This window comes from Aphelocoma coerulescens, chromosome 29 (assembly GCF_041296385.1).
Source record: "Aphelocoma coerulescens isolate FSJ_1873_10779 chromosome 29, UR_Acoe_1.0, whole genome shotgun sequence".
Taxonomy (NCBI): domain Eukaryota; kingdom Metazoa; phylum Chordata; class Aves; order Passeriformes; family Corvidae; genus Aphelocoma; species Aphelocoma coerulescens.
The window spans coordinates 3131157-3148372 of record NC_091042.1 but is presented as its reverse complement, the minus strand read 5'-3'; the positions used below and the strand labels follow the sequence as shown (position 1 = coordinate 3148372).

Here is a 17216-nt window from a genome sequence, read left to right as displayed (position 1 = left end):
GGCGCTTTTCCCAGGGTTTTTTTTTTGTCACCGGAGGGGTGGGGGGGACAGGAGCGCCGCGGGCGCATCCCTGGAGCGCGGGAGAGGGGGAAAAAAATCCCGTTTACGATCCCGGTTTTGTGCTAGAGGAGGAAAAAAATCCCACAAAACCTCAACGAGCGCTCCGTGAAATGCTCCGGGTGGAAAAGATTTTTTTTTTTTTGGGGGGGGGGGCTGAGCGGGAGATTTACGGGCGAAAAAATAAATAAAATAAAATAGGAGAAAAGAGGGGGGGGAGGAATCTTCCCACGGAAAGGCGATTTATTTATTTTTTTTTTTTTTTACGAAATAATAATTATTATTGTTCTTATGATGATTTTTCCTTCTCCGCCTGGAATAAAGGATAAACCCCCCGCCCTCCCAGCCCGTTTTATCATCGTTAATTGAGAGATTGGACCGAAATCACCGCCAGCATCCCTCGGACAGCGCCTGGAGGCCGCTCCCACTCCGGTTCTCCGCGGAGGGGTCGGGCAGGAGCGGTTTTAGGGCCGCTGAAAGGGCCGTGATCTATGGGAAGTTCACTTTGGCCCCCGATCCCATTTCCCCCCTCTCTCCCCATCCTCTGTCGCTGCCTCCCCACCCTCCGTCCCCCCCTCCCCAAGCGCTGTCCCCTCCCCGCGGCGGCCACCGAGCGCTTTTAGGGCCGGCGGTGCCCCCTTTGTCTGCGCCGAGCTGCGGGGTCGGGGCTTCCCTTTGTTGGGAGAAAGCCGGGCCGCAGTTTTAGTTCATGTGCAAGGCCCGCGGTCCCCTCCGCCCCCGCTCCGCGTCCCCTCCGCCCCCCTGCGCGTCCCCCGGGGCAGGGTTACACCGGTTATAAAATCCCATTTGGCCCCGGGGCGGCTCAGCCATTGAATTTCTCCTCCGCGCGCTAGCACGCACCAAAAAAAAAAAACCCCAAAAAAACAACCAAAAAAAAAAATCCCAAACCAAGCCCAAAATCCAAACAAACCCCACGCTGGAGAGGCCGGGAATAAATGATAATAATTGTTAAGGATCCCGAGCCGAGGCGGCTGGCGGCAGGAGCGGGGTTTGGCGGCGCTGGATGCGTCAAAAAGCGCCGATTTCGGCGGTTTTTTTTGACATATGGCGCGTGTGTGCAGCCGCATACTGATACAGCCTTTGTGTGAACATCCCCGGCCTTGCCCAGACCCCAAATGTCAGGATATTCCCGGGAAAAAGAGCAGCAGGCATTGCGTTCCTCTCATGCCCTGAATCCCAGGAGGGGCTGGGAGTGAGGGTGGGGAGATGTGGGGGGCACCAAAACCCGAATATTTCTCCCCAACCCCAAGGTGAGATTATTTGTATTTTTTGGAGGATCCTCCCGGCAGAGAGAAAGGGGGGGAAAAAACCCACCAAAAAAAACCAAAACAAAACAAACCCCAAATAAATCCAGAGGAGTTGTTTTTTTTTTTTTTGGGGTGGCTTTTCACGCGGGGTGGGTCCGAGCTTGGCTCCCTTTTGTGAAGGACACAAAACCAGGGCCCGGGAGGCTGCAGCTGGCCCAAGGTGCATTTCCGCAGCCCCCAAAAAAATGCGCTTTTTACAGCTCTGTTTGTCTCCCTGCTATGCGGGGCTGAATAGGGGCGAACAAAACAGGGCCCGGGCCGTGGCTAGACGTCTGGCTTTAATTGCTTTATGGGTTAAATAAGGTGGGTGCTCTTCCCTTTGAAACCGGATTATTGGAATGTTTTGTCTACAAGCTACAAACAACAGACCCCCCTCGGGTGAGGGAGGGGAGGGAGAGGGGGGGGGGAGGAAAAAAAAAAAAGGAAAATCCGAGCAGAAGTCGAAGGTAAAAAATTGGTGGAAGGGGAGGGGGGGTGGAGAGGGGGGGAAAGGGGGAAAAAAGGGGGGAAAGAGGGACAAAAAAGGGGGGAAAAAAGGGGGAAAGGGGGAAAAAAGGGGAGAAAAGGGGAAAAAAAGGGGGGAAAAAGGGGGAAAGGGAGAAAAAGGGGGGAAAGGGAAAAAAGGGGGGAAATGGGGGAAATGAGGTAAGGGGGGAAAGGGGGAGTTGGAGGGAAAAAGGGGGAATAGGGGAAAAAGGAGGAATGGGGAGAAAAAGGGGGGGAAGGGAGAAATGAGGGGGAAAAGGAGAAATGAGGGGGAAAAGAAGAATGGGAGGAAAAAGGGGAGATGAGGGGAAAAAGGAGAAAGGGGGGAAAGGAGGAATGGAAGGAAAAAAGAGGGAAAAGGGGAAAATAGGAAATGAAGGAAATGAGGGAAAAGGGGAAAAAAGGAGGAATGGGGAAAAAGGGGAAAGGGGAGAAAAGGAAATGCGGGAAAAGGGGAAATGAGGGGAAAAAGGAGGAAAAAGGAGGAAAAAGGAGGGAAAAGGAGGGAAAAGGAGGAAAAAGGAGGAAAAAGGAGGAAAAAGGAGGAAAAAGGAGGGAAAAAGGAGGAAAAAGGAGGGAAAAAGGAGGAAAAAGGAGGAAAAAGGAGGAAAAAGGGAAATGGGGGAGAAAAAAGCGAAAAGAGTGGGGGGGAAAAAAACCCAAAAAGCGGGATTGAGAAATAAAGGCCCCCCGCGCCCCGCGGCGATTCCTGGGGGTCTCCAGGCCTGGGCTGGGCCAGCGCGGGGCTCGGAGCGGATCCAGCGCGGCCGCGGAGCCCCCCGGGCCCCCCCCCCGGTTCCGCGGCGCTGCGCGGGCGCGGCCGCGAGGTGGCGCTGTCGGCCCAGGGTTCGCGCAAGGGCCCCTCCCCCCCCCCTTCCCCCTTCCCCCCCACCCCCCATTCCGCACCCGCGGAGCGACCCCGCGACCCCCGGTTAGTCCCCAACCACCTCTCGGTCAGTCGACAGATTTTTTGCTTATTTTCTATATTTTTACATTTTTTTAATTTTTTTTTTTTCGATTTCCTAATAAATGTTTTGTGGTTTTAAATAAGCGGGTTTTAATTTTAAATAAATTATTTTTGATCCCCCTTCCTCTCCCCCTCCCCTCCCCTTTGGGGTGCACCCAGCAGCGGCATTGGAGGACGTAAAATCTCCCAAAAAATGAAAATGCTGGCGCGGAGAAAATCTCCTCTTTTTGAGTGGTTGTGGCGCTGATTTTTCCTCATTTTCCCCCCCTCCTTCCTCTTTATTTACGCCCCTCACGTCTCCCGCCCCGCTTTGGGGTGGGGAAGCAGAAAATGACATTTTCCAGTGAAGGTCAGGGCAAAAGGGAGGAGGGGGGACAGAAAATCCGCTCGGGGAGAGGGCGATGAACCCTCAAAACGCCAGAAATGCCCCCAAAAACAACCCCGACCGCGCATCCAGATCCAGCCCAGACAAAGAGCGGCCCCCAAAAGTCGGGGATGTTCCCTTAAAAACCGCAGCGTTCCCAAAAACTCCGGGGGGCGATGGGGGGGGGGGGCTCCTCTCTCCCCCCGACACCGAAATCCCAGAGATTTTTGGGGGAGTCTCGGCGCCTTTATCCAGGGGGAAAAAAAAACCCCAAAAACTCCCCAAAATCCTTCCCCCCCACCCTGAGCTGAAAATTCATTTTCTTTTCGCCCCTGGCTCGGCGCTGGGGGTTTAAAAATAGAAATGTTATTGATTAGGGAGGGGAAATTCGGTCACCTCGGCGCTCGCTGGGAATTAAGGAGCCTCTGTTGTCCCTGGCTGCTCTTCCCTTCTCATTTTTGGGGGAAAAAGGGGCGGAATCTGGGGGGGAAAGGAGCCGGAGTGGGGGGATTCTGCAAAAATCAGCGCCGTCCTGGAGAATTGGGGGTGTTTTGAGGTTGTTTCTTGGCAGAAAAGGCGCCTGGGTTGTTCAAAAATATGAATATTTTCAGGCTCAGCGCTGGGGAAAAATCAGCTCATTGTCTGCTCGCGGGAACCCCCCTCCCCGCGCCGCCGCTCTCCGCGGAAAAAAAAAGGGGAAAATCTGCTCGAGGGGAGCTGGGGCTGCTCCTCTCCTCGGGGACGGGGCTGGGAGAATGCAAAAAAAAAATTAAAATTGAAAAAAAATCCGATTTTCAGCCTTGGCAAAGGTCGGAGCCGCCCCAAGGCTGGAAATCGCCCTGGAAATGGGAATTTCGCCGGGCAGGAGCCGCGGGGGTTTTGTCTGGAAATCAGAATTAGGGCTCTGCTGAAAATAATTTGGGGTTTTTTGGGTGGTGGGGGGGGGGGGCGAGGAACGGCGGGGAAAGGGTTTGGAAGGGCTGGGGACTCTGGAAGGGTTGGGAGTGATGGAATTTTGGGGGGATTCGGGTTTTTTTTGGCGGCTCTGCAGCAAAGATTCCTGTGGGAAATGTTCTCCTCCTCCCCTCCCCAGGCTGGGAAAAAAAAAACCAAAAATGAACAAAAATCCTCAGGTTTTGGGGTGATTTTGGTGTTTTTTAATGAGTTCCGTCAACGCGAGGTGGCCGAAGGGAAAGGTTGCAGGGAATGGTCACTCCCAGCGCCCAAAAAATGAGGGCCGAGGGCACAAAAATGGGTTGGAAAAGGGGGGAAATGGGAAAAAATCGGGGTTTGGAGCTGGAAAAGGAGGGGGGGAAGGGTCTGGGGTGGATTTTTTTTTCCAGCGTGCACAAAGGGCAGCCTGACTTCGCCTCCAGAGTGGATTTTTTACAGCAAAAACTCGACTTTATCCCCTTGGAATTCCATCCCTGCCAATTCCAGCCGTGGATTTCCAGGGGTTGGTTGGAAAGGTGTGGGGGGGGTGAAATTGGGGGGAAAAAAAGGAAATAAATGAAATAAAATGGATAAACCCCGCGGTTTTCTGCCTTTATTCGCTCTCAAGGACAGCGAGGAGCGGCCAATCCAGAGGGAAAAGGATCCCTGGATTCTCGCTCCCGGTTTTTTTGGGGGCTTTTGTTTGGTTGATTCCGACCTTGCCGACCACCATCGCCACCAGCACCACAACAACACGCGAGAAATGGGGGGAAAACGGGCAAAAAAGGGAAAAATCGGAGTGGGAAGGGAAAAAAAGACGGGGTAAATAGGGGGGGAAGGATAAAATGGGGGGAAAGGGGGAAAAAAGGGAGGAAAAAAGAGGGAAAGGAGAAAAAGGGGGAAAAAAGGGGAGAAAGGGGAAGGAGAGGAAAGAAAATGGAAAAAAAGGGGGAAGAAGGGGGGAAAGGGGGGAAAAGGAAATAAAAGGAAAATAGAAGGAAGCAAAAGGGAAACAGAAGGAAAAGAAAAGAAAACAGGAGGGGAAAAAGGGAGAAAAAAGGGAAAATGAGCTGGGGGGGAAAAAGCAAAAAAAAAAAGGGAAAAAAAGGTGAAAAAATGGGAAAAAGGCCAAAAAAATAAGGAAAAAAAGAGAAAATCTGGTGTTAGCCCCTGCAGCCCCCCCAGAGCCCCCTCCCCTCGCCAGGTGGGACCCACCCCGCCCTCCCCCCCCGGGACCCCCCCAGCAATGACAACAACAACAACAACAACAGAACCCCCCGGGGAGGGGCTGGGGGGGCGGATTTGGGATTTTGGGGGGCCGGGGGGGTCTCGGGGGGGGTCCTGGGGCCGTTTTTTACCTGTTGAGGTTACCTAGGGTGACCTCCCCGCGCTGGCATTCGCTGCCAGGGGGACGAGGCTGCTGCCGGGAAAAAAAGGGGGGGGGGGAGGGATTTGGGATATTAATGCGCCCCTTCCCCCTCGTCTTTATTAGGGGAGGGTCCCCCCCCCGAGCGGAGGGGGCTGGGGGCGCGGGGGAGTCGCGAATCGGGGTTTTTTTGGTCGTAAATTCGCCGCCCCCCCCCCCCCCCGAAAAAAAACGGCCGAAATCGGGGTCATTTGGGCGCTGCGAGAGGCGGCGGAGGGAGGAGAGCGGCGAGGGGGAGAGGGGAGAGAAATTGGGAGCAAAAAAGAGGGGGAAAAGGAGGAAAAAGGAGGGGAAAGGAGTGGGGAAAAGGAAGGGGGGGGAAGGAGAAGAGGGAAAAAAAAAAAGGAGGAAGAAAAAGGAGGAAAGGAAAAAAAAAAGAAAAAAAAAAAAGGAAGGGAAAAAAAAAAAAGAAGGGAGAGGAAAAAAAAAAAAAAAAAGCCACACCACCGGGATTTTGAGGAATTTGCCTGTGGTGTTAAAGGGAAGGAGCAGAGTTCCAAGAGAAATTGAGAGAGAGAGAGAGAGAGAGAGCTCTACCTACCGACAGATTACAAGAGGAGTCAAGAGCACCGAGCACCGCGCGTGCAGACACACGGAGCCACCATGAAACGCCTTTGAGAGCGCGTTTAAAAAACAGAACCAAAAAAAAAAACAAACCAAAACCAACAACCCTCCAAAAACAACAAAAAAAAATCCTGAAAAAAAAAAAAAAGGAAAGGAAGGAAAGAGAAAAGGAGAGAGAAAAGGAAAGAGAGAGGAAAAGAGCCACTCTTAAAAAAAAAAAAAAAAAAAAAAAAAAAAAAGCGCAGGACTTCCCCAGTCCGGGGACGAGCCTCGCTTGGCGTTTTTTGGTTTTATTTTTCAGAATTAAAGCGTTTTTTTTTTTTTTGCTGCTTTTCAGCCGTTTTTCTGCCGTTTTTTTTTTTTTTGTTATTGTTGTTGTTGTGGTTTGGTTTTTTTTTTTTTTTGTCCTTTCTTCTTTTTTTTTCCCCCTTTTTTTTTTTTTTTTTTTTTGCATGCGAGGGTCATGAGTTCCTACTTTGTCAACCCTCTGTTTTCCAAGTACAAAGGCGGCGAATCCCTGGAGCCAACTTACTACGACTGCCGCTTCCCCCAGAGCGTGGGCAGGAGCCATGCCCTGGTGTACGGCCCGGGCAGCGCCGCTCCCACCTTCCAGCACCCTTCCCACCACGTCCAGGAGTTTTTCCACCACGGCACCTCCGGCATCTCCAACTCGGGCTACCAGCAGAACCCGTGCGCCCTGGCGTGCCACGGAGACGCCTCCAAATTCTATGGATATGAAGCTCTGCCCCGGCAGTCGCTCTATGGGGCGCAGCAAGACGCGGCTGTGGTACAATATCCTGACTGTAAATCGTCGGCCAACAGTAACTCTAGCGAGGGACAAGGGCATTTAAATCAAAACTCGTCTCCCAGTCTCATGTTCCCATGGATGAGACCTCACGGTTAGGATCTTGAGCTTTTTTTTTTCCCCCCCTTCTCCCTCCTGCTTTGATGTGTTCGGCTCGGTTCGCGCTGGGTTTGCTGTGTGTGTTTTTGGGTGGGTTGGGGGGGGGGGGTGTGTGTGTGTGTGTGCGCGCGGGGCTCTTGGAATGCCGCGTTCTTAGCAGGATTCCCACCTTTTAGCCCAAAATCCCGGCCTTTTACGGCTGAATTCCCGCCCTTCGTCCCGAGATTCTGACCCCTCGTACCGAGATTCAGACCTTTGGTGTCCAAATTCCGGCGTCTTGTCTCAAAATTCAGAGGGTTTAGCCCCAAATTCCGACCTTTTATCTCGAAATTCCGGCCTTTAATTCTAGAATTCAAACCTTTTATCTCAAAATTCAGACCTTTTATCCCCAAATTTCGGCCTCTTCTCCTAAAATTCTGACCTCTTCTCCCAAAATTCCCACCTTTCATCCCCAAATTCAGACCTTTCATCCCAAAATTCCGGCCTCTTCTCCCCAAATCCAGACCTCTCCCCAAAATTCCGACCTCTCGCCAACACGCCCATCCCCACTTATGCATACATGTATCCATATTTATATTTATATTTTTATTTATATTTGTATCTAGATCTCAAAAAAAAAGAGTAATAATATCAGCTGGGACCCAGCCGTTTGCTGCTGACCTTTCCTCTTTTTTTACCAAAACCAAACCGAGGGGATTCCCTACAAAAATAATAATAATAAAAAAACCCTTTAAATCGCAATAAAAGTAAAACTTGGGGGGGTTTTTTAGGTTTTTTTTTATGGCTTGCCTCGAGGATTGGCAATAAGATACGGCTCCCACGAGGTTGTTTGCATGTTGATAAGAACAGAGCTCTTTAAAATGTCACAAATGTCCTTTTTTAACCGCTGGGAGACGCAGCCTGAAAGGTGGGAACTCGTCCTGAGGATTTCCTGATATAGAAATATATATTTAATTTATTATTATTATTGTTATTATTATTATTACATCTTGTTTCCTAACGCCTCGAGAGGAAGAGTTGCAGCAAGGGAGGGGAAAAAAAAAAAAAAACTTAGCTCGGGGCTGTGGGGCTGGGATTAAAAAAAAAAAAACAACAACCAAACCCCAAAAGCAACAACAACAACAACAAAAACAAAGAAAAGGAGTGGGAAATTCAAAATAATTGGGAACTTCAGCCTGGAAAAACGGCAGGGGGAAAAAAAAAAAAGGGAAATAATTGAAAGTTGCAGCTCAGCCCCAAGGTTGTGCAGGACTCCGGGTAATTCAAACCATGTGAAGGGCGATGGGGATTTGCAGGAGCGGGGCAGAGCCCCCCCAAAAGGTTTTTATTCCTCCCCCACCTCTGCCTTCACCCCCAGCAAAAAACTCAACCCCGCGGGAAAATTTCCAACATTAAAAATAACCCTCCCCACCCCCCCAAAAAAAAAAAGGGGGAAAGCGGAGGAGCTGCGGCTGCTGGCGAGAGGATGTGGCCCAGGGGCTGCGGGAGAGGAAAACTCGTTTTTTATCTAAGCTTTGACCTAGAGGGAGGCTCCGGGACGGGATCAGCTCGATCCCGAGCTGGCTTTTTTCCCCCCAAAATAAATTGGTTTTCTCATTAGCGCCCGAGGAAGTGCGGGGGCTGCAAGCGCAGCTCTTTTCCTGGTTTTTTTTGCCCTCATTTCTTTCGATTTTCTCTCCTTTCCTTCCCCCCCTCTCGCTCTTCGCCGTGGCTGCGAACGCCCCTCTCGAGTTGTTTTTCCAGACAAATCCCGGGCTTTGCGCAGGGAAATCCCCGGCTCGGGGTTTGTTTTGCAGAGAAAAATCCCGATTTTCAGGGAATTTGGGCAAAAAGGAGCTCCCCCCTCCCCAACCCCGCCCCCCTTCCCTGTGTTTTGGGGGGGAATGCCTGGAAAAGCAAAAGGGATTTGGGGAGTTTTGGGGCGGGGGAGGGAAAAAGGGGGTGGGGAGGGAGAGGGATAAAGGAGTGGATGAGGGGAAAGGGGGAAGAAAAGGGAAAAAGGGAAAGAAATGGGGAAAAGGGAAAGAAAAGGAGGGAATAAAGGGGGGGAAAGAGGAAGAAAGAGGAGAAAAGGGAAAGAAAGAGGGGGAAAGAGAAGGAGAGAATGAGAAAGAAGGAGAGAAAAAGAGGGGGAAAAAAGGAGAAAAAGAGGAAGGGAGAGAGGGAGGGAAGGAGGGAAAGAAAGAAAGGAAAGAAAGAAAGAAAGAAAGAGAGAAAGAAAGAAAAGAAAAGAAAGGAAAGAAAGAAAAAGAAAGAGAGAAAGAGAGAAAGAGAGAAAGAGAGAAAGAGAGAAAGAGAGAAAGAGAGAAGAGAGAGAGAGAGAGAGAGAGAGAAAGAAAGAAAGAAAGAAAGAAAGAAAGAAAGAAAGAAAGAAAGAAAGAAAGAAAGAAAGAAAGAAAGAAAGAAAGAAAGAAAGAAAGAAAGAAAGAAAGAAAGAAAGAAAGAAAGAAAGAAAGAAAGAAAGAAAGAAAGAAAGAAAGAAAAAGAGAAAAAGGAAAAGAAAAAGGAAAAGAAAAAGGAAAAGAGGGACCAGAGAGGCTGCAGAGGGGTCGATGCTGAACAATGCACCTTTCCTAGGAAAAACGAGAATTTTTGGGAAGAGAACGGAGCTGCCCCGGGGATTTCCCCTCCAGAACCCCCCTGTGGGGCAGCTGGAAGGGTCTTTTGTGCATGAGCTTGACACCCACCTCCCCCAGCGCTCCCGGGAATCGGCCCCAGCGCTATCCCGGAAACCCCAGCGCTGCCCTGCAGCACCTGGAGGGCGAGAAAGGGCGGAAAGGGGGCAAAAAGGGCAAAAAAGGGGAAAATCTGGGTGAGAAAGGGTAAAAGAGGGGTAAAAAGGGGGCGAAAAGGGGCAGAAAAAGAGGGGAGAAAGGGGTGAAAAGGGGCAGAAAAAGAGGGGAGAAAGGGGTGAAAAGGGGCAAAGAAAGGGGGAAAAGGGGTGAAAATGGGTGAGGAAGGGGTGAAAAGGGAGTGAAAAAGAGGAGAGAAAGGGGCGAAAAGGGAAAATAGAGAGAGGAGAAAGGGCTAAAAAAGGGGGATGGAAAAAGGGCAAGAAAGCAGCGAGAAAAGCACGAAAAAAGGGGCCAAAAGGGGCAAAAAAGAGGCGAAAAAAGGGCGAAAGCAGCGGATTATCGGGGTGGGTTTTTTTTTTTGTTGTTGTTCACCAGCAGCTCGCCGAGGTGCTGGGGCCGGGCAGAGGAAGGGGGTGGGGAGGGGGGGGGGAGAACAGAGGAACTGAGAAGTTTTGCGGCTTTTTTTGTGCCCCCACAGCTCCCGGCAGACGCAGCGGCCGCCAAACTTACAGCCGGTACCAGACCCTGGAATTAGAAAAGGAATTCCTCTTCAACCCCTACTTGACTCGCAAGCGGCGCATCGAGGTCTCGCACGCCCTGGGACTGAGCGAGAGACAAGTGAAGATCTGGTTCCAGAACCGCCGCATGAAGTGGAAAAAGGAAAACAACAAAGACAAGCTGCCCGGGGGGGTGCGGGACGAGGAGAAAGCCGAGGAAGAAGGGAACGAGGAAGAGGAAAAAGAAGAGGAGGAGAAAGAAGAAAGCAAGGACTGAGCTGGGCTCAGCTCCCCTTGAAGTCGCGGTTTTATGGCAGATGATAAATCGAGATGTTTACGACGGTCATTTGCTTTTATAGAGTATAGAATGGAGAGGCTCACCCAGCAGTAACTACCTGTCAAGCAGTTGTAGCCTTTTTTTATTGGCGCGGAAACTTCCCTTATTCCTGCTTTTTTTATCCTTTTTTTTTTCCCCCTTTTTATTTTTTTTTTAAAGTCCCAGAAATGAGCGCAGAAAAGGAGCGGGGGCGGTGGGGGGCAAATGAATGAAAAATGAAATTAAAAAGGAATGAGAAGCGAAATGAGCTCGCTAAAGCGAGGTACTGCAAGCCTTAAGCCGGGCTGGGAGGGAAATGCCGCCGCTCGTCCCAAATTCGGATTTATTTAAACAGCTTTGACTTTGTCCCGGTTTTTATTGTGGTTTTTGGGGGGGGGGGGGTTGGGGGTTTCTTTTTTAACCTCGAGGTTTCCCCCCCCCTCCCAATTCTCCCGAACGACCCCGGAGGGGGAAGCGAGGGAGCTTTTCCCAGCTTTTCCCTGGAATTGTCCCTTTTTCCCCCGTGAGTTTTGCGGGGCGAGCCTCACCTGGCAGCGCCCCCGAACCCCCGCCCCCCCCAAATCCCATCGTTTTCCAGGAATTTTTGGGAATCCCAGGATAGGCCAAGCCGCGCTTCCCACCCCTTTTCCCCCCCCCCGTGTTTTTCCAGGCGCTGTTTGTGAGCACTCGAAATTCTTCCTGTACTACCTAAAGGGAAAACCTGCAATAATTTAATTATCGACCCTAATTAGCAACCAGGGGCTTCCAGATCTTCAACTTCGCTCCGAATTTATTTAAACGCGAGAGGAAGAGAGAGAGAGAGAGAGAGGAGAGCGAGCTGCGTTTTCGCCCTGATGCAAGCTACTAAGTAGCCAAAAAAAAAAAAAATTAATTAATAATACTAATAAATAAATAAATAAATAATAAAAATAATAATAAATAAATAAAAAAAAGAAGAAAGAAATAAAAACACCAACCAACCTTGTATTGTACTTATCACTACCTATAGAAGGAGTCATGCTTTGGAAGTATTTGTAATGCGGTTTTATTGTCGTTTGTTGCTGCTTATTTTCTTGGAAATAATGATGATGATGATGATAATTAAAAAAAAAATAATAAAATTAAAAAAAAAAATCCCAACAACTGAAACTGCCTAGTTGAGAACGCACAGTATTGTATTATTTTATTGTGCTTATAAAGTAGTGTAGAACTAAATTGCACTGAATGTAGAGTTATTATCTATTTGTCTTGACTTTTATCTGTTCATGCTCGGAAAATAAAAAAAAAATAAAAGAATAAAAAAAAAGATGAAAAAAATCGTCATTTGTTTTATGTAAGAAAAAAAAGAAATAAAAATTAAAATAAAATTAAAAATAATAATAAAAAAAAAAAAAAGCGATCCCATAGTTCTGCGTGTTCCACCTCTGAATGTAGCAAAACTCCCGCCGGGAAAACATTAAAAAAAATCAATAAAAAAAAGGAAAAAAAAAGGGAAAAATGCAAAAAAAAAAAAAAAAATTACGACACTTCTGGCCAGCGTGGATTTGTATTGTATACGTGAGACATGACGTAAATAATAATAATTATTCTAAGAAAAGAATAAAAAAGGTTTTAAAACGAGTGCGTTGTGCGGGGTCTCTGTTTCCACCGCCCCACTGTGCGACCTCACCCTTCAAATCACCTCTGGCTGCAAAAAGCACCGACCTCGAGCACCTTTTTTGGGGGGAAATCCCAATATTTTGGCTCCTTTTTGGAGGACTCCCCCTGCGAGCGGGGCAGCAAAAGAAACCTCATTAATCGTCGCTGTTAATTGTCCGCCTGGAGCTGCGGGGCCGCCGAGAAAAATCCCAATAAAATCCAAATATCGAAAGATTCCGGCGTTTTGTCGCCTTTTTGTCGCCTCTTGGAGGGCTGGGAAAAGGGGCACGAGGGGGATTTGGGCTTTTCCCGCTTGGAAAATCCCCTTGGAAAAAAATCCGCGGAGTGCGCGAGGGGCAGGAAAAAAAAACCTGGGATGAGGCAGGAAAAAAAAACCTGGGATGGGGCAGGAAAAAAACCTGGGATGGGGCAGGAAAAAAAAACCTGGGATGGGGCAGGAAAAAACCTGGGATGGGGCAGGAGAAAAAAACCTGGGATGGGGCAGGAAAAAAAAACTGGGATGGGGCAGGAGAAAAAAACCTGGGATGGGGCAGGAAAAAACCTGCGATGGGGCAGGAGCCGCCTTTTCCTCGCTGCTTTTTGGGTGGGATCGCGGCGTTTTCGGGTGAGGGATGCGGAGATCGGAGGTGCGGGGAACCCGACCCCATTCCCGGGGGGAAAACCCCAAAAAACCGTGGGAAGGCGGCGGGGTCCTGGCGGATTTCTCCCTTTCTTTCTTTCGTTATCCCTTCATTCCTTGATTCCTCCCTTTCCCCACCCGCGAGGACAAAAATCCCTTCTTTTATCCTCCCTTCTTCCCCTGCGGACACGGCGGGCAGCGCCTTATTAATACAATCATTAATACGATTATTAATGATACTAATGATTATTATCACATCCATCCCGCTTTTCGCCCTCCGCTGCGGGTTTATATTTTATTCCCTTCCATTCCCTCCTCCTTTATCCCGTTTTTAAGATGTTTTTTATTTCATTCCCATCCAAAACCCTCGCGCCGGCGCCTCCGGGGCTGTCGTGCCCTTCTCCAAGAGGAGGAAAACTTCCCGAATATTCCCATCATTCCCGGCATTCCCGCTTTAAAACCAATTTCATCTCCTTTTCCCCCCGATTTTTCAATGATAAACGGAGCAAATTCCCTGATCCAAACTTCCCCCCCCCCCAGCCCGGGATTAAAGGGATTTAAACGCCTCGGGAAGGTTTGGAATTGTTGGATCCTGCCCTGGATCTTTGGGAAAGGGGAAGGAAAAAAGAGGGGGAAAAAGGGGAAATCGGGGAAGTTTTGCAGCGCAGGAAATCGGGACTCGCGTGGGCGCCCCCGCAGCCACTTTTGGGGCATTTCCAGCCCGATTTTTGCTCTGGAATGGGGTTGGGAAGGGGGGAAAATGCCCCAAAAATGGGATTAGAGGGATGGGATCCCGCGTGGGCGCAGCTCCCGTGGGCGCCCAGCCGGGAATTGCCCGAAATCCCCAAATTGGGGAGGTTTCCCCTGAAAATCCCCCCCTCCAAATCCCTGAAAATTCGGTTTATTCCCGTTTTTTCCCTGTGGAAGGCAGGCAGGGAAGGTGAGGGCTTCTATCAGTCATAAAGCAGCGGTTTATGCTAAAAAGCGGATTTTTGGGGGGAATATTTATCCACCTTTTCCAACGAGGAGCTTTTCCCTCCCTTCATCACGGGAGGATGCGAGCTCAGCCCATTCCCAGCCATGAAAAACCCCCCAAAAAATGGGGGAAAATCAAAGATTTTCCGCTTTGTCGCTTTAAAAAAATTAAAAAAAATAAAAAAATTAAAAATCTCCCTCCGAGGCTCGGCAGAGGCGCGGGGAGGGGAGAGACAGAGAACTCATCAAAGTGTTTAAAAATAATAATAATAAACCCAGGGAAAAAGCTGCTTTCGCATCCCATCCGTCATCTTTAAACCCCCAAATCCGCCGAGTTTTTATCCCGCCGTGACATTTATCTCCGCCGAGAGCGCGCAGTTAAATTATGGAATTACGGCCGCTCTTTTCTTTTTTTTTTCTTTTAAGAGGGGAAAAAATGTTTATTTTCTCATCGTCTTGGGGTGACATCCACTTATCTCCGGAACCATTTCGGGAGGCGAGGGAAAAAAAAAACAAAACAACCCAACAAAACCGACAGCAAAAAAAAAAAGAGATTTTTTTTGCCTTTTTTTTTCCCTCCCTCTTTTTATGGGGGAATTTAATTCGAGGGAAATTTCGCCTCTCGCAAAGTGCTTTATTCCGAAATGATCCTCGCGCCGGTATTACCGAAATTAGACCCATCCTCGCCGCCTGAAATAAGAAATATCGGCCCATTCCAAGCTTTTTTATGGACCAATCAAATTTTGCAGCTTCTCCCCCGCTTCCGCGGGTTGTGAAAAATTGCGGAGCCGAGCGCGGGCAGATCGCTTATTCCGCCTTAATTTATTATTCCAATCACAGCCTAATGCGGCCGTTAGGCGCAAAAATTCGTTCCGTTTTTATTCTGCCCCCGAATATTGGCGAGACAACGAATTTCTGGGGCGTTAAATTCATTTTTTATTTTATTTTATTGGGTTTGTTGGTTTTTTGTTGGTTTTTTTTTTTTTTTTCCCAGGCGGAGGTGGGAGGGAGGGGAGGAAACTCCGCGGGCTGGGTTTGGGCTTCGAAAATGTTCAAAACGGCAATTCCGCTTTTATTTGGTTTAACTCCGATTTTTGAACTCCCCCTTTCAAATTCTCGGCTCTTTTTTTTTTTTTTTTTTTCATTCCCCCTCTCCTCTCCCGAAATCCCACCATTAATTTTGGGAAGGGCCGGCGATTTGGGAGAGGACGGTGGGAAATGATGGGTCTGGCTACAAAAATTCGCACCCAGGTTACTTTGAAGCATCAAAATTTTCCCTTTTTTGCTTTGGTTTGGGTTTGTTGGTTTTTTTTTTTTTTTTTTTTTTTTTTTTTTTCCCCCATTATGGAATTTATTATCGTGGAAAAACGGGATCTCCATTGTGCTCGGGAAGCTGTTGTGGTCGGAGCTTCCCCCCTCGTAACTTTTAACTACCTGTTATAAAATTTATTGGTGGTTTGTAAAGTGAATAAAGTAATTTCCCGTCCATCCGGTCGCGTTACAACCTTTGTGTCCTTCGGGCAGCCCAGACACGCTGGGGGGAAAAAAAAAAAGAAAAATAAATCCCCAAATCCACCCCCCCGCCACCTCTCTCGGGGTTGTTTTCATCAATTAAAATGAAATTAAGGCGCGGAATTACCTGGGAGGGAAAACGGAGCCGGTTCTGGCACGAAACACGTGGGGGAAAATGGGAATATTTTGTATTTTTTGGGCTTTTTTGGACCAGCTGTAGGTGCGCGCCTGGTGCCGATTGCTGGGGATTTGGGGGGGTAAAACCGAGCAGGATTTTAGGAGGGGAAGAGGCGGCTCCGAGCAGGGTTTGGAGGAGGAGGAGGAGGAACCGATGGGAGCCAGGCTGGGCTTTGCGGTCGCCTCTTGTGGTTCGCGGGTGCCTCCGAACAGGCCTCGACACGGCCAAAAAAATGTCGTTTCCTATTCCCAAATCCAGATTTTCCAGCCCTTTACAGGCCCCCAAACAGGCCCAAAAAAAACCCCCCAAAAAATCCAAAAGCAAGGCCACCAAAAAGAAGAAGAATAAGAATAAAAAATTAAAATTCCGCCTCAAAGCGTCGCGGCCCCGACTCGGGAAAACAAAAGGTGGAGAGAGAGGGGGGAAATGTCCTGGAGGGCAAAAAAAATTGGAATTTTTCTTTGGAGGGGTCCCGCCAGCAAATCCCAACTCGGGGAATTTGGGAAAACGCCCGGCTCCGATTTTGGGGCGAATTTGGGCTTTTCCAGGTGCCCCAGGGATGGAGAAGGGAGAAGGGGAGGATTGGGGGCTGCGGGGGGTGAAAAAGGTGGGAAATGGGAATTTTTGCGAGCTGGGAAGGCGGAATTTGAGGCGGCCACACCCTGGGCAGGGTCGGCGCGGAGGGAAATGGGGAGGGGGGCTCGGAATTCGCATTTTCCCCCAATTTTTTCCCAATTTTTTCCCGGCTCTGATTGCCTTTGCCAATGAATTAAACGCGTTTTTAAACCGAGGCGCCCTCGCTATTCCGCGGATTTCTTTTCCCACCCCAGCGCGCCGCATTTTTCTCCCTTCTCCCCTTTTTTCCCCTCGCTGTTCCCCCCCTCCCACACCCTCCCCACCCCCGCCCCAATTAATTACCAGCGCGGAAATTAAAATTAAGGCTCAGAGGCCAAATCTTAACAAACGCTGAAGGCACAACGAGCGTGCAATTAAACCCCACCCCGGCTGCAAATCCCATTTATTCCCTCCCCACCAGCGCGGCGGCTGAAAGGCACAAAAAGAAGGAAAAAAAGGGGCGGGAGGGGGGCAAAAAGAAGGGGAAAAAGGGCGAAAAAATGGGAATATTGGGGCAGAATTGCCCAAACATGGCGACAGACGAGAGCATTTGCACTCGTCACAAAAAAATGCAACGCATTCCTGGTTGTTTGCAGAAAATTTACAGCTGAGCAATAAAAGTTTACGACTGAATCACAAGTTGGATTGGCCACAGGAAGTCATGTGGACTCCATCCATGAACGTGAACTTTTTATTGTGGTTTCTCTTATGACTCTTTCGCAGTTGTCTTGCCTTGAACAGTCCAAGCAGTGCCAGGGGTAGGATGGGGGGTTGTGGGGGGTTTCGGTTTAATTTTTTTTTTTCTGGTTTTTTTTGGGTAATTTTTCCTGACCCCCCCTTTTCAGCAGCGGCGCGATGTTGATTTTCGAATTTTTTTAAAAATTATTTCTCTATTTTTTTTTTCTGCTTAAAAAAATAATCTCTTTTTTTTTTTCCCCTCTCTGATTTTTTTTCCCGGGTTTTGGTTTTTTTTTCTGTTGTTGTTTTTTTTTTCTCCTTCCCCCCCCCTCCCCCCCACCTC

The 17216-nt window shown here is 49.0% G+C and overlaps 1 protein-coding gene across 1 annotated transcript; it reads left to right on the top strand.

Annotated features, from left to right (window-relative positions):
* The first annotated feature begins 6588 nt into the window (after nucleotides 1-6588).
* Nucleotides 6589-11904, top strand: HOXC8 (homeobox C8). The gene is made up of 2 exons (XM_068997637.1): nucleotides 6589-7024; nucleotides 10303-11904. The coding sequence occupies exons 1-2, from the start codon at nucleotides 6589-6591 to the stop codon at nucleotides 10596-10598; spliced, it is 732 nt and encodes a 243-aa protein (XP_068853738.1). The 3' UTR covers nucleotides 10599-11904.
* The last annotated feature ends 5312 nt before the right edge of the window (nucleotides 11905-17216 follow it).